Source organism: Pipistrellus hanaki (genome assembly GCF_964339955.1).
Source record: "Pipistrellus hanaki genome assembly, chromosome: 16".
In the NCBI taxonomy this organism is placed as follows: domain Eukaryota; kingdom Metazoa; phylum Chordata; class Mammalia; order Chiroptera; family Vespertilionidae; genus Pipistrellus; species Pipistrellus hanaki.
The window spans coordinates 32405266-32422360 of NC_140518.1; the positions used below are offsets into that span (position 1 = coordinate 32405266).

The 17095-nt window shown below is 53.4% G+C and overlaps 1 protein-coding gene across 1 annotated transcript in view; it reads right to left on the bottom strand.

The window, feature by feature from the left end:
* LIAT1 (ligand of ATE1) overlaps positions 1-423 on the bottom strand; it is a gene marked incomplete at its 3' end in the record, with an annotated part of 5677 nt that extends 5254 nt beyond the window's left edge. Inside the window, exon 1 of the mRNA XM_084862349.1 lies at positions 53-423. Coding sequence (XP_084718475.1) covers positions 53-57 — 5 coding nt within the window. The 5' untranslated portion in view covers positions 58-423. The remainder of the gene's footprint in view (positions 1-52) is intronic.
* Positions 424-17095: the final 16672 nt, after the last annotated feature.

The window sequence follows — 17095 nt, forward strand, 5'->3', positions numbered from 1 at the left end:
CAGGTTCCATCCACCCCGGCCTTCCGAGCCCCAGAGGTGAAAACAAACTTACTTCATCGTTCCCCGTCTCAGCGGAGAGAACGGCCGGGCGGACAGGCAGACACTTGGCGGTCGGTGCTCCCCCGACCGCCTCCCCTGGGCCGGCGCGGACCCCAGGCTGGCGCTTGGACGTCTCCTAAGTGATCTCTACTTCCAAACCCTCTCCAGCAATCCTTTATCTGCGCAGCTATTTTTAAAGGCGGACAATTTCACTCTCCTGCCGAAAATCCTCCGGTGGGCCCCCCTCGCAGTTCATGCTAAGGTTGGGCTTCCGTGTGGCTCACAGAGGCTGGCGTGTCTCTCTCCGGGTTTGTTCACCACCGATGATGTGTCCCCCCAAATGGCTGTGATAATGTCTTTCCCCCCACACGCTCTTCTAGAAGGCTGCCATTTCCACCTCAGGAGACAGCCTAGCTCCGCTCCCCTCCCATGGTGGTGGGGGGTGGAGGGGTTGGCTCACTCCTGACTGGCAGTGTGTGGTGGAAGGGACACTGTGACTTCTCAGGCTAGGTCATAAGAGGTCATGCGGCATCTGCTTCATTATTGGGAGACTTGCTCCTGGGCGCCTGGGCCTCCAGGGAAGAGGTCTGGGCACCCCGAAGCAGCCAGAACCTCAGGAAGCCCCAACAGAACCCAGGGAGAGATGCCCCAGCTGCTGCAGACCCCAGGCCAGCCCTGCCCCAGGCCTTCCTGCATCCCTAACGCACAGAGATGGGGAGGGATAGTAAGATGGTCGTTATTATGTAAGTTACTGCATTTTAGTGTGGTTGGTTGTGCAGCAATGGGTAACCAGAACATCAGCCTTTGATTTTCGCCATCCTACTGTGGATGAAGCTGTATTTCCCTGTGGTTTTAAGTGCTGTTTCCCTGATGACAAATGAGGTTGAGCATTTTTAAAAACCTGCTTATTGGCCATTTGAATATCGTGCTTTATACCGTGTCTGTGGAGGTCTTTTCCCATGTTGTAATTGGGATATGTATACTTTTATTGTTGATTTGTAAGAGCCGTTTATATGTCTTGGATATAAAATCCCTCCTCAGCTGCAGAGATCTTTTTTCCAGGTCTGCAGATTTTGGATTCATTTTCTTAATGGAGTCTTTTGATAAATTCTGATGAAGACACTTTTTTTCCTTTCTGTATCTTGCCCAAGGAAATCTGTCCCTACTCCTACATCACAAAGATAGTCTTCATTTTCTTCAAGAATCTGCATAGTTCTGGGGTCTTAGGTCCATGATCCATCTCAAACTCATTTTGTGAATAAAGGCAAATAGGGGTCAAGATTTACTCCCCCAAGTGGATTTCTAGTTGTTCTGGCAACTTTCATTAGAAAAACATCCCTTTCCCTATTCACTTACTTGTCACTTTTGTAGGAAATCAATTGATTGTATACGTGAGAATCTATTTCTGGACTCGATTCTGTTTCCTCGATCTATCTGTCTCTTCTTACACCAATACTGATAGGGGAAGGGCACATAACAGAAGCAGAATTATAGTTAAGTAGCAATTCACTAAAGCTACAATAACTAGGACGGCCGGCCCTCTGAATAATAAACAGTACCACGTTAGGAAAGAGGTTTGCAAGAAGAAACACAGGGCCGTAAAGATAAGGCGGCCACGAAGTCCAGATGGGTCCAATACTCAGAAAAGAAGATACAGGAGGTGGCTTGACTATTTCTCTTCCCGATTTTAGTGAAGGTTGCATGGAGGTTATGCTGAGCTAGCCAGTCAGTATAGGAAGAGAAAATTCAGATCCCATGAAGGAATAAAACCTCTTCAGGTAGGAGATTGAGCAAGAATATCCCTAATTGGCAGATGAGGAAACAGACTGCAAAGCGACTTGCTCAACCTCTTAATACCATTAGCCCCCACCTTGGGCCTGGGAGCCACATCCCCAGTTCTACAAACCCTGCCAGGCGAGCAATCGACTTTACAAGGATGGTCATTGGCCAATGGGAAAGAGCATCATATATTTTTTAAAAATAAATCTTTATTGTTCAGATTATTACAATTGTTCCCCCCCCCCATCCCCATAGCTCCCCTCCACCTGGTCCCCACTCCAGAGAGCATCATATCTTCATTATTTGCTGCTGCTCCCTTGTTTAAGCTTCTCCTTATGATCTATCTAGTTCAGTGGTTGGCAAACCACGGCCAACCACTGAACTAGACCAAATGTTACTATGTAGTTGGAAGCTGTGAGGATTAGGCAATTGTGGCATATTGTGTGCAAAGAGGTAAAGGGTAGTATATGACAGTGGTCGGCAAACTCATTAGTCAACAGAGCGGCAAACCGCGGTTTGCTGACCACTGGTCTAGTTGGATGTTCTTGTTATGAGCAGGTAAAAGCTGAGCTTTCCTGCTCTGGAAGGATTGCGTTTTCCCTTTCCTCCAGTGCAGACATGGGCACACCTTGGGTGGAGCGCACAGCTCTGTCTCTTCCTGCCGCCGGCCCAGACGGGCAGTGTCCGCTCTTCAGCAGCAGCAGCCTGAGACTTGGGCAATGGGGACCCTGCGCTGGACCTTGGGCTTCACAGAGCCCTGCTTGGACTCTCCCCCAGCTGTACCCTCCCTAGGGGACAGGAAGTCTATGGGATCGAGGGGTCCTGTCCACCCAGACCCTAGCTCCCCCCTCTCACTTCTAGCCCACAGTCCGAGTGCCTGGCACCTTGAAATTTCTTGCTCAAATGACCCCAGCCTGCTAGTTGGGCCTTTCTGGGCTTCCTTCCTGAGTCCATCCTGCTGAGGAGACCGAGGCCAAGGGCATCATTGATGGAAACCTGTCAGGCTGGCCGAGGTGTCCAGCCCTGTGGGTTCAGAGTTCTCCTCAGCGCAGAGTGGAGCTGGGAGTGGGAGGAGGAGGGGCAGGCGGGGGGCCGGGCACAGGACCCCAAAGAATCTGAATTAAAAATTCAGATCTGGCCTTGCAGATTGTGATGATGGTCTGTTTTCAAGGTAGGAAGATAGTACATATTTTACTTAACAGTCTGTCAGTTTAATTTATCACTTTTACCATTCAGACATATGGTATGTGGGTCTCCATTTCTACTCTTGCCCTGGGCTTTGCAACTTTTGAGAACAGGCCTGCTGTTCATTTTTTCTCCTTTAAAAAAAAAGATTGTTATTGATTTCAGGGAGGGAGGAAGAGGGAGAGAGAGATAGACACATCAAATGATGAGAGAATCACTGATGAGCTGCCTCCTGCACACCCCACACAGGAGATTGAGCCCACAACCCGGGCAGGTGCCCTGAATGAGAATCAAACCGTGACCTCCTGGTTCATAGGTCTACACTCAACCACTGAGCCACGTTGGCTGGGCTCATTTTTTCCTCCTTTTAAAACCCATCTCAACCACTTTCTGATTTTCACATCATACCTCATGGTACTTTAGGGGGAAAAAAAACAGGAAAAAACACACACCTATAACCAGTTCAATCAATTGCACTGTGTTCATACGGTGGACTGCCCAAGAGTGTCTAAACCAGAATTAGGCAGCTTGATTTAGGCTGACCCGGGACCAACGCCAGGAGTGTTGGTGGCGAGCTGTGTAGCCGATTTGGCTCAGTGGATAGAGCATTGGGCTGAGGACTGAAGGGTCCGGATGATTCTGGTCAAGGGCACATACCGTTGTTGTAGGCTCCTCTCTGGCCTGGGTCTTGGTTGGGGCATGTTGCAGGAGGCAACCGGTTGATGTGTTTCTGTTACATCAATATTTCTGTCTTTCCCTCTCTCTCCTACTCTCTCTAAAAATCAATGGAAAAATATCCTCGGGTGAGAATTAAAAATAAATATATAAATAAAGGAAATAATACATTCCCTTCCTTCCTTCCTTCCTCTAAAATCAATAAATTTTGGAAAAACAAACCTCCTTTACCATACTTTTCCTGGTCTCCTTCTTATAACTTGCCTCCCTTCCCAGGTTTGTTTTGCCTCATATAGTATATCAGAGGCCCAGTGCATGAAAATTCAGGCACTGGAGGGGGGTCCCTCAGCCCAGCCTGCCCCCTCTCACAGTCCGGGGGCCCTCAGGGGTGGGAGGCCACCCAGTGATCAGGGGAAGGCGATACCCCCATCACACCTCTGCTGCTGCCACTGCCAGCAGTGCAAGCCTTGGCCAGCCCTGGTTACCTGAGCCTGGGGCGGCCCTGGGCAGCTGGTCAGCTGACATCTGAGGCTTGCCTGCGCCTTGTGGGCCGGCCCTGGGCAGCTGGGAGGCTGAGGGGGGGGTCCAACCATACCATGCGCCTGCCACCCCACCCCCAGTGGGGCTCAAAAGAATGGGGGGACTGGGTGCTGCCAACTTGTGGCTATGGGCACCACCATCTTTGTGATGGTGTGATGGTCAATTTGCGTATATTCCCTCCTTCTTAGATAGGATAAGCTTCATCATCTAGCCTTGGTTTGTGTGTGTGTGTGTGTGTGTGTTTAACTTAAAAAATTAAATATATTGCGGCAATATTGGTTACTAACATTACGTAATTTCAGTGTTCAGGATTATAATTTGATGTCTGTGTACTCCACCTAAAGTTTCATCTCCTGTTACCATATATCTGAACCCTTTTACCCACTTCGCCCTCCCCCACCCTCTCTCTCCTCTGGTAAGTGCCATTCTGTTGTCTGTATCCATGCACTTATCACTTTCTGCTTTATATCCCACATGTAAGTGAAATCATATCATTCTCTTTTTAAAAAATATATTTTATTGATTTTTTACAGAGAGGAAGGGAGAGAGATAGAGAGCTAGAAACGTCGATGAGAGAGAAACATTGACCAGCTGCCTCTTGCATACCCCCTACCAGGGATGTGCCCGCAACCAAAGTACATGCCCCTGACCGGAATCGAACCTGGGACCTTTCAGTCCGCAGACCGATGCTCTACCACTGAGCCAAACTGGTTTCGGCTGAAATCATATCATTCTTATCCTTTTCATCTGACTTATTTCACTTGGCATGATACTCTCGAGCTCCATCTATGTTGTTGACAGTGGCAATAGTTCAGCTTGTTTATGGATGAGTAGTATGTGTGTGTGTGTGTGTGTGTGTGTGTGTGTGCCACATCTTCCTTACCCAATTGGCTCTCTGGTTGTTTCCATTGCCTCCTTCCTTGAGCCACATTTTTTTGTGCTTGAACACTGTGTTTTCATTATGTATGTAATGAAAAATTTTTCCTCTTGTGTCTCTGTCTTCTATCAGTTTGGTTCATAGGCCCCTAGCCACTGAACCCAGGAGGGCAGAAGGAAAAGGTTTTTTCTCTCCTACAGTTCAAATGTCATCTTATCAGAGAAGCCGTCACTGGCTGTTACCCCCAGTTGTGTTCACTGCTGTGCCTCCAACACCTAAGCAGTGCTTGGCATACAACAAGCACTCAATGAATACTTGTCAAAGCCCTGGCCAGTTGCTCAGTCGTTAGAGCGTCAGCCTGGGAACTGAAGGACCGAGGGTTTGATTCCAGTCAAGGGCCCATACCTCCATCCCAGGCCCCAGGCATGTTGGGGAGGCAACCAATCAAGGTGTCTCTCTCACATAAATGTTTTTTTCTCTCTCTCTGCCTCTCCCCATTCTTCCACTCTCTCTGAAAAATCAATGGGGGAAAATAATCCTTGGGTGAGGATTAACAAATACTTATTAAATAATATATGTATAAAAGATGTATATGCCATATATGCATATATGTGTAGCTGCTAAAATGATGCATGAGAAACAGGTAAGTGGTTGTCTCTGTCGAAGGAGGGAAAGACAGTTTTCATTCAGTCTTCTGTGGTTGCTAACTTTGTTACTACATGTATGTAATACTGATTTTAAAATGAATATTTAGAAGGTCCATAAATCATCAACTGGACTTAGAATTTTAATAAAAATTTGTAATTGAATCTCATGATGGAATATTATATGAGAATAAAAAAACAACAACTATGTGTTAGAAATAATACAAGCCCCCAAAAACAGAAGGTACCTGGGAGCCAGACAGCAAGTACTTCTGCAGAAGGGTGCGCACCAATGCACACTGAGCATGCACACTGAGCGGGTGGTCCAGTCGGGCTCTTATGCCTGACGCATGTCATCTGTCCCTCACTCTTGATTGATCAGAGCTTAGGCTCACACTCTTGTGCGATTGGCTAATTTATAGGAAAAAAGGGAGGGGCTTACTTTGCTGTTTCAAAATGGCAGTTACCTAAATTCCCTTCTTTGACAGAAAAGATGACTTGTTTATTCTCACACTATGGACCACAAAGATGTATTTCTCAAAGGCTAAGCAAAAAGGTAAATTATGGAGGGAAGCAAAGAAGCAAATCCATAGACAGAAAGCAAACTTGCCGAAACCGGTTTGGCTCAGTGGATAGAGCGTCGGTCTGCGGACTGAAGGGTCCCGGGTTCGATTCCAGTCAGGGACATGTACCTGGGTTGCGGGCACATCCCCGGTGGGGGGTGTGCAGGAGGCAGCTGGTCGATGTTTCTCTCTCATCGATGTTTCTAGCTCTCTATCCCTCTCCCTTCCTCTCTGTAAAAAATCAATAAAATATATTAAAAAAAAAAAAAAAAAAGAAAGCAAACTTGTGGCTGCCAGGGTGGGAGGAGAGGCAAGGGGGAGGAATTACGTGATGGAGATGAGGTTGTCTACGGAGTGATAAAAAATATGTTGAAACAAAAGAGATGGTGGTTGCACAACATTGTGAATGCACTAAATGCCCCTGAATCATGCACTTTAAAATGGTCAATTGTATGTTATGTGAATTTCTTCCCAATAAAAAGAAGCAGAGAGAATGCTCCCATTCACACGAAGTTTAAGGCACACACCCAAAGACAGAATTGTATATGTTTGAGGATGCATGGGCATGTGGGCAAAGGATACAGAAATGTGGGAGCCGAGAAATGCTCGGAGGAGATCATGCCCGCAATGGTTTCACAAGAGGCTGCCCTGTGTTGGGGACATTCTATTTCTTAGGCTGAGCAGTGGGGCAGGGGGTGTATTGAACATTTATATTATTCTTTATAGCTTTTGGTATGTCTGAAATATTTTCTCCCAGCAACCAAAACCTTGCATAGCTCTAGCCTGTCCATTTCCTTGGGATCCTGTTATGGGCTAAATGGGGTCCCTCTCAAATTCACATGGTGAGGTCCTAACCCCCCTCCCCCCCCAAAAAAAAAATGTCTACACACTTGAACAGCCGATAGCTCCGTTTTGAAAATGACATGTATTTTATTTATTTATTTATTTATTTTTAAAATGTATTTTTATTTATTTCAAAGAGGAAGGGAGAGTGAGAGAGAGAGAATCATTGATCGGCTGCCTCCTGCCTGCTTTACACTGGAGATCGAGCCCACAACCTGGGCATGTGCCCTGACCGGGAATCGAACCGTGACCTCCTGGTTTATAGGTCAGTGCTCATCCACTGAACCATGCCACCCAGGCAACCAAGTGTATGTTAGGAAACACCGCCTTTACAATTTTTCAAAGTGTGTGTGTCCAGTTTTGGGGACACCCTGTGTTCTCCACCTTCTAGTGGGCTCCTCACCTGGTGTGTGTGGCTCCCAGAGCAGACAAGTGCGGCCCAGAGAAGGGCAGGAGGCAGTGACATTGGCTGAGGGACAACCCCCTCATCTCCCGTCTTCAGCGTTGGAACAAAATCTCTCACACCTGGGCCTGGATCGCGCAGGAGCGGGGGCTCTGGGGGGAGACAGTGACAGTGAAGATGCCAGGGGCTCGGAGAACTCCTTCGGCTGACCAAAGGCCAGCGGGCAGCCCCAGCTGCACTCCCCGAGGAGTCTGCCGTGTCCTGGTGACCGGTGTGGAGGCTCACGTCTGAGGGTAAGGGTTCCGGCCAAGAGCACTTTGAGGAAAGAGGCACGTGCTTGGGCTCTGGAAGCAGACTGCGTGGGTCTGACCCCCAGTTCTGCTGCTTATTTGCTGTGTGCTTTGCACTTCAGACAAACAGACAAATTGGCCTGGGTGCAGTCACGGCGAGGAGACATTCTCAGCTCCGGGCTGGGTTCACGCCCCAAGGTGTGCCTTCCTGGTATGTGGAGTGTTTGAACGAAAGGCAGTTCTAGCCACGGGCTCTACAGAAACGCCCGCCCCGCCCTTCGCTCTCTGGAACTTCAATGAGGGGCCTGGCCCATAATAACAGAGGACCAGGGATGACCTCTTTTGACGTGTCTATACCTCGGGGCAAACTTCCATCCACCCAACATCTGCTCCTCTTACCCACCCGCAGTGAGCCCCAAGGGGCTCTGGCTCCCCCCTGGCTCAGAGTGTCTCACTTGCTCATGTTCCCCTTTTGTCTTTGAACCTCTCGTGCACGTGGGCTTCCTGGCTCGCTCGTATATGCAGGGTTTCCATACGTATGCATGCGTTACATTTGGTTATTTGCTCTTGTTGACCTGTCTCATGTCTGTTTGGTTATCAGACCAGCCAGAAGAGCCTCGAGGGTAGGGTTTCTTCCTTCCACACACTTGCATGGGTTCTGGAACCAGACTGCTTGGGTTTGACTCCTAGTCTTGCTACTTATTTGCTGCAATTAACCATTGGGCAGGGGGCATTATCCGGGCAGGGGGGCACTGTTCAATGCCGCTGGGCAGCCGTGGGGTCGCTGGTTGGTTTTGCTCTTTTCTGGGCCTGGAGTGCGGTAGGACCCAGGCCTGGGTGTTGTCTCTAGGGAGGAAAGGTCAGGCGGTCCCGACCTCCGTTTGCTACGGTCAGCACAGGGACACCCTCGGGCGAGGTCCCATCCGACAGGCATCCATGGGCAGCCATCTGGGGCTTTCCACCCTGGGGACCTTCCCCGTCAGGCCCTTGCTCTGCTCATGTCTGTCCAACCACCTTCCACAGTGAGACAAATAGGGCCAAGCAATGTATAGCCAGCCTGTGAATCCCAAGACCTTCTCTTCCCTGACCAAGGATGTGCGAGAGCTGATAGCTCACGCCTCTCCTCCCCAACCAGAGAGTCCGGAGCTTACGTGGCCCTGCTCAGGGAGACAGGCAGCACAGACCCAGGCAGGGCCCTTAGCACCAGCCAAGCCCAAGGATGGATGAAGTCAGGGGAATAAGTAACAACAAATCCAATTGGAGTCAAGCAAAAACAAGACAGAGCCGAAGCTGACCAGCGAAGGACTGCTCCCTCCCTGCGCTCATGCTGGCTGTCAGCCTGTGAAGCACGCACACCGGGAAGCTGAGGGGCACTCCGCTGACACCCTCCCCGGGGTCTCCCCGGTGTTCTGTCTGCCAAACGGCGGCGACGGAGGCTCCTGTGTCTGGAGCACACCCACCCTTGTCTCAGGCACGATTCCCTCCTGCACGCTCCCTGTCCCCGCTTTAATAAACACTTCAAGTCCCCGGGGCTCCCGTGGTGACATCTCTCCACACAACCTCAGGAGCCCACACCCTCCCGCCCCCCGGGCGGACCTGGCCCGGGTCCCGCCCTGGGACACAGGGAAAGAATTTACCTCCTTAAGTTTTAAAAAAACAAATGCTCCAAGAAAATGGAGGTCATGCTGAAACCGGTTTGGCTCAGTGGATAGAGCATCGACCTGCGGACTGAAGGGTCCCGGGTTCTATTCCGGGCAAGGGCATGTACCTTGGTTGCAGGCACATCCTCGGTGGGGAGTGTGCAAGGAGGCAGCTGATCGATGTTTCTCTCTCATCGATGTTTCTAACACTCTATCCCTCTCCCTTCCTCTCTGTAAAAATAAATAAATAAAATATATTTTAAAAAAAGTAAAGAAAATACAGCCAATGAGGCTGTTTCTGTGGAGGTTGTTAGAGGCTCAACAATGAGCACTATGGCTGTTCCAACGTTCTACTCATGGAAAAACAAACAAACAAAGGCAACAGGGGGTTAGGTTGGCGTCTCACCCCGTGGAGAGAGAACAGACATAGATCCTCTCCTCGGGGGCTCCCTGACTGCGGGCTGAAGGGGCCACCTTGGTGGGAATCAGAAGCCGCGGGCGCACACGGTGAATGGGATTCCGGGCTCCACCTCCAGGCTCCGAACGGGGGCCTGTGGCTCTGCGCGGTGAACGGTCCCTCAGCTGCTGCTGACGCCAGAGGCCTCAGGGCCACGTTGGAGAAGCCGGTTTAGAGCATGGACACCAGAGCCGCTGGCATCCCGGATGTTCAGTTGGCAAAGTGTCCTCCCAAGAACCCAAGGTTTTGGGTTCCATCCCTGGTCAGGGCACACGAATGAATGAATGAGTATGTGGGACAACAAATTGATGTCTCTCTCTCTCTCTCTCTCCCAATAGATTTTAAAATATTATATATATATATATATATATATATATATATATATATATATATATATATTTTATTTTATTGATTTTTCACAGAGAGGAAGAGAGAGGGATAGAGAGTTAGAAACATCGATGAGAGAGAATCATCGATCAGCTGCCTCTTGCACACCCCCCACTGGGGATGCGCCCGCAACCAAGGTACATGCCCTTGACCGGAATCGAACCCGGGACCCTTCAGTCCCCAGGCCGACGCTCTATCCACTGAGCCAAACCGGTCCCGGCTAAAATATTTTTTTAAAGTATAAACATTTCTCAGACAGACACACACAACTAGAATCCTTGTCAGCCAGACACCCACAGCCATGACCTCGTCATGACCTCTTGCGAGAAACCCAGCAGTCACCATGCCTACCGGGCCTCGCCTCCTGTTGCTGCTTATTTCTCTTGGACCTTATCTCTAGGCTGCGACCTCGTAGCCATCGCTGGCTGCAAGCTCATCGCTCTGCTGGCTCTACGGCGCCCAGACCTTCACCTGGGCCTGCAGGCCACTCCGAGGCCTCCCATGTGCCGGACGGAGAGCACCTTCTCAGGCTCACCCCCTTCCCAGAGCCTGAGGTCCAGGGCCTGTCCTGGAAGCTGTGATCCCAAGCCTCAGGGCATGAGCAGACAAGAACACTCCGCAGGACAGAGGGGTCTCCCTCCCTTTGGCCTGCTCTGGGTTATTAATGAGGAAATGCAATGGGCCCAGCAGCAAAGGGCACACCTCACCCCAGCTCTTGTTCCTAACACCATTCCCCGAAGAAAGGAAGCCAGGCTGCTCAGAGAAATGGCTGCTTGTGGAACTGGGCAGGAAATGGAGGCCAGAGGACCTGGTAAGCGCTAGAAAGCAAGGACTCGAAGCTGCTTGAGGAAGAGACAGTGCTGTGTGTTATCCAATAATAACAAGGGCCTTGGAGACCCGTGCTTGCCCAGGAGAGCCACTGGGAGGGCCCCGCCCACCAGGTGACCCCGGGCCGGCCTCCCGCCCCGCAGCGGCTCCAGGTGGGAGAAGGGCGGGGCGGCGGGGCGGGCGCCGGGTCCCCGCGCCGCCGCCAGGGGGCAGCCGGGGAGCGCGCCGGGCGGCCGGGCCGAACACGCAGGTGAGTCCGGCCGAAGTGGGCCGCCCCCGCCCGCCCCCCGCCCGCCCCGGCACCCCCTTTCCGGGCCCGGTCTCCGGGCGGGGAGTGCGCTCGGCGCCGCGGCGGGGCCCGCGGGCGCGCAGGGCGGCCCCAGCGCGGCGGACCCCCCGGGAGCCCTGCGCCCGCTGGGCCGGCCCCCGGACGGCAGGGGCTCGGGGTCTGGGCCGCAGCCCGGCGGGCGGGTCGGGGGCCGGGGTGCGCCCCGGGGGGGGAGGGCGGCGGAGGGCGGGGGGGGAGCAGGGGGAGGGGAGGGCGCGCGGCCGGCCGGCAGGCGGCGCTGGGCGCGGCGGCGAGTCAACAGGTGCGCGTCCGCGGGCGCCGCGGGGCACGTGGGGGGAGCGGGCGGGGCCGGGGCCTCGGTGCGGATCGGCGTGGGGAGGGGCCAGGCATTGAGCTCCGGCCCCCGGTGCGGCGCCGGGAGGGTGTGAGAGCGCATGGAGGGCTTCTCCCCGGCCCGGTTCCCCCGGTCACCCCCAACCCCCGCAGCCTGAGGACCGAGCCCCTGTTTGTCCTCCAGGCTTCCCGGCAGGCGGCCCGCCTCTGCCTTCCCCAGGGAGGTGATGCTGAAACCACCCTGTGCACCGCGCCATGAAGGCTCTTTAAAAAAAATTCTTAAAAAAAAAAAAAATTAAAAAAAAAAAAAAAAATATATATATATATATATATATATATATATATATATATTTAAATATATTTTATTTTATTATTTTTTTAAAAAATATATTTTATTGATTTTTCAGAGAGGAAGAGAGAGGGATAGAGAGTTAGAAACATTGATGAGAGAGAATCATCGATCAGCTGCCTCTTGCACACACCCCCACTGGGGATGTGCCCGCAACCATGGTACATGCCCTTGACCGGAATCGAACCTGGGACCCTTCAGTCTTTAGGCCGACGCTCTATCCACTGAGCCAAACCGGTGTTGGCTAAAAAAAAAAAAAAAATTTCTTTGTTGATTATGGTATCAGATAATTGTCCTCATCCCCCCATTCCCATCCCAAACCCCTCCCCGCGTATGCCCCTCCCCCCTGTTGTCCATGACTACTGGTGAGGCTTGTATGCATCGCCATGAAGGCTCTGGGCTCACCATGGTGCCCAGGACACCTGCGTTGTAGGTGGGAGCTGCTGGAGGGCTCCGAATCTGACCCCTGCTGCCTGGCTGCTCAGAGGCTGAGGACAGATCCCCCAGGGGTGGTCTGTATCGCCCCACCCCACAGGTAGCGGTGGTGGGGGTGTGGTGTGGAAGGGGGAGGTTCAGGGCAGAGGGCATTCACGTTCAAGATCAGATTACCCATGAGGCTGTGGGGAACCTTTGGTCCTCCCAGCAGTCTGGGGGAGTCAGGGGGCGTCCCTGGCCACCCTGGTCATGTAACCAGACAGCCCGGGGGCCCTGCTGCCTGTCACCGCGTCAGCCAATGGAGAGAGGCAGGGTTGAATCCTATCGGAGCGTTTGTTCCAAAAGTGCAGGCGGCCTGGGAGCGCGGCAGGTCATTCACAAAAGTCTGCTCTGCGCCCCACCCGTGAGCCAGCTGCTCGTGTCGGGTAGAAGGACAGCGATTACGTGGGGAAGGAGGAATTACCGGCCTGGAAAGGAGGCTGGGGTCATCATGACAGGCTACCAGGTGTGGGGGGCTGTTTCTCTGTTCTCCGAGACCCCCACGGAAAACGACAGGTTCCTGAAGGAGGAGCTGGGGATTAAGAAATTAAAGAAGAAAAAGAGACCGAGACACAGAAATAGAGACCAGCTGGGACCCGGGTGGGGGGCTGCCCCTTGGATGGAGGGACAGTCACACCCACCACAGACAACACAGCGCATTTATGGATTCCCAAAGGGGGGTTTAAGGTCAAAGGAGTTTTGGGTGTGCCCCGGTCCTATTCATTCCTCATTCCTGGCATTTAGCATATCCAGACCTGGGTAAGGTCCTATTGGTTCAAGAAGTCAGTGCTGATAACAGTCTCCCACATTTTGGGGAGACAGTGTTCCCAGGGCCTGGCTCTGCCTTCAGTTCCGCTGATGATCATTAAAGGTCACCATGTGCGTTCCCAGGGGGCCCTCTGCCACCAGGCCTGTGGGCTGGGGGGGGGAGGGGTTGCCTCTGGGCACCTGGGACCAGATGACAGGCAGTAGGGACTGGGTTGTAGAGGGCAGGTGCCTCCGGGACTAGATTGTTTCAGCCTCGAGGTTGTGAATCTTTCCTTCATGGTGGGCAGTTCTCCGGACAGGAGGATGGACTGCATTCCGATGTTAGCTCCCACGTCTCAGGGCGTGCAACTCCCCGCCAGGTGAGAACGTGCTCTCTCTCATCAGAACAGCACCGTCCTGGTTAACAGAGCATGATTCATATTTCTTATCGCTGAGCTGGTCCCCAATATTCTATTTCTGCCGCTCACATTAAGAGCATTGGCAGAGCCCTGACTGGTGTGGCTCAGTGGATAGAGCGTCAGCCTGCGGACTCTAGGGTCCCAGGTTCGATTCTGGTCAAGGGCATGTACCTTGGTTTCTGGCATTTCCCCTCCCAGCGGCACGGGGGCTCCTTTCGTGGCCTCCCCACGCCCCCCGGCACCGTTACTGCTGTCTGCCTGCTGGCCGCAGGCCCCTGTGTCCCCGCGTCCCCACACCTCTGGCCGTCCTCAGGGCTCCCTCGGGGCTCCCCAGGATGAGTGCCCCGGAGGCTCTTCCTGTGGGAGTTCCCTCCTCACCCAAACCTCCACGAACACCTCCCATCACCCTGCAGAGTGTGGTTCCCGCCCCACCTCCCAGGTCCCACTGCTCGGCCCTCCTGCTGGGCTCACTGGTGGCTTCATTACGGCTTGGGCCCCCCGAGTTAACACTCTGTTCCCTGCAGTCAGCTCCCTGCCAGGGGGTGGGTGAGAGTTACCGTGTCGGCTCCTCCTCACAGCGGTGCTTGCTGAGTGGCGGGGCGTGTTTTTGTGTTGTCCTCCCAGCGCCCAGAGGGCGGAGCCGTGCTTGTCTTCATTCTGCCCCGGAGGGGTCCCAGGCACCTGCCCGGGCCACACGCCTGCAGGTGGCAGCGCAGAGGTGGGCACTGACTCCGGAGGCGGTGTCTCCATACGAGGATGTGCTGTTCCGGGTCCTCCCGGCGCCTGGGCCAGGGGCGTGGGGCAGCCCGGTGGTTTGGTCCGCCGGGAGCTTGCCGGACGCCAGGAGAGGACTTTGTCACCAAACAGATGGTTAATGCCGAGGCCAGGGCGCGGTGACAGCCACAGATGGTGAATGGCGGGGCCAGTGACATTTGCCCCGTAGGCCGGCCTCCTGCATGAGTGCGTGCGTGTGTGCGTGCGTGTGTGTGTGTATGTGTGTGTGTGTGTCTGTCGTAAGTTGTGGATCAGAGAATCCCTAGGGGCCCTCAGGTCATTCCTGTCCCTCCAGGAACTTTCGAATGCTTCTCTTGGTAAATAAGACCCGCCTCCCCCCCCAGCTCACACTGTTCAACTAAGTTTCTGGAGGAGCTGTCCTCCCTCCCTGCCACAGGTCATTGTCACGTGACAGTGAGTTCCTGCGGTGAAATAGGGTTGCCACGGCAACCGAGAGTGCGAGGCCGGGTCTCCGGCTCTTCAGTCCCCGCACTGCATGCTTCAAGGGGCTTTTTCCATCTCTGTCACCTAAAAACAAAACAAAAAAGGAGCCAGCCCACTCCGCTCCCCTCTGCACGGACACTCGAATCATTGGGTTTTCTCAGGCAGCGGTTCCCGGGCTCTGCGGTGCCCCAGCAGCCTGTCCTGGGCTGCAGACCCCATTGGCCGTGACCCCGGAATGGTGCCCCCAGCTCAGGCGCATGTGGAGTGGAACCAGTGCCCTGGGGTCGGAGGGCAGGAGCATGGCCGCGGGCCTCCTGGCTGGTTGTCTGCGGGGCGGAGGGCCGGAGCGGCTGCCAGGACCGGGCGGCTTTGGGGCGGCTCTGCTCCGGCGGGGGCGGGGGCATGGTCTGCGGTTTCTGTCTCCTGTGCCAGGGCCTGGCTCGGCTGTCTGGGCAGGGGCCACCCGAGGTGGGTGCCTGGATGCTGGGAAAGCCTGGGTGCCCCTGGCAGTCAACACACCCACTGACACTGATGGGTGCTTACTAAGTGCCGGTGCTGTTTCCATGGGTACTCCTCACCCACATGGACTCAGTTCTCTCTTTCCTCCCACCTCCCAGAGAGGAGTCATGCACAGAGAGGACACACAGCGACGAGGTGGGGGAACAGGGTTTTAGTCTGAGGCCGCCGGAACCCTGTGGCACACAGTGCTCCTTACGTTACTGGGAGGACCGTGTTTAGTGGGAGAGATGGGACAGATTGGCTTCCTCAGGACTCGAGGCTGAAGGCAATGGTTTCCAGCTTCGTTTCCGGCGTTTGCCCTGGTCCGGTGGCTCAGTGGTTAGAGCAGTCGTTGGCAAACTCATTAGTCTGCAGAGCCAAATATCAGCAGGACAATGATCAAAATTTCTTTTGAGAGCCACATTTTTTTATTTTATTTTTTTTATTATTATTATTTTTTTAAATATATATTTTATTGATTTTTCACAGAGAGGAAGGGAGAGAGATAGAGAGTTAGAAATGTCGATGAGAGAGAAACATCGACTAGCTGCCTCCTGCACACCCCCCACTGGGGATGTGCCCGCAACCAAGGTACATGCCCCTAACCGGAATCGAACCCGGGACCTTTCAGTCCGCAGGCCGACGCTCTATCCACTGAGCCAAACCGGTCCCGGAGAGCCACATTTTTTTAAACGTAAACTTCCTCTAACGCCACTTCTTCAACATAGACTCACCCAGGCCCTGGTATTTAAAAATATATATATATATTTTATTGATTTTTTTTTTTTACAGAGAGGAAGGGAGAGGGATAGAGAGTTAGAAACATGGATGAGAGAGAAACATCAACCAGCTGCCTCCTGCACACCCTCTACTGGGGATGTGCCTGCAACCAAGGTACATGCCCTTGACCGGAATCGAACCTTCAGTCCACAGGCCGACGCTCTATCCATTGAGCCAAACCGGTTAGGGCACAGCCGTGGTATTTTGTGGAAGAGCCACACGCAAGGGGCCAAAGGGCCGCATGTGGCTCGCGAACCGCGGTTTGCCGACCACTGGATCAGACCATTGTCCCGATACGCCAAGGTTGTAGGGTCCGATCCCTGATTGGGGCACATACAATGAAAGCATACGTAAGCGGAACAACACATCTCATTGGTTTCTCTCTCCCCTCCTTCCCCTTTCCTCCTCCTCTCTAAAACCAATACATTAAAAGAACGAGTTTTAAATTCTGTCGTCTGCCGGGCCACAGGCTGCAGTGGAAAGGCTGTGTGTACCAGGGTGCTCAGAGCAGCCCTGCTGGGAATAGACGGACTGGAAACCACCCACCCCCGCTGGCAGCGGAGTGAACAAACACATGGGGTGAGTGCACACAATAGGACGCTCCAGCACAGCGAGAGGGAATGATGCACGGCCGCACAGAACAACACGGCGAGGGCGCCAACGCCGGGAGCACGGGGGCGGAGGGTCGGGAGCCGTGGGACTGCATCCGGGACCCTGCCCGCGGGCACGGGGGGCCTCGGGCGCTGGGCGTCGGAGCAGGCTGTCTATCAGAGAGCATCGGTTTGGGTACACGGACTTCTCTCTGTGCAGGTGTCACCTGTCAGTCAAACGCGGCCCT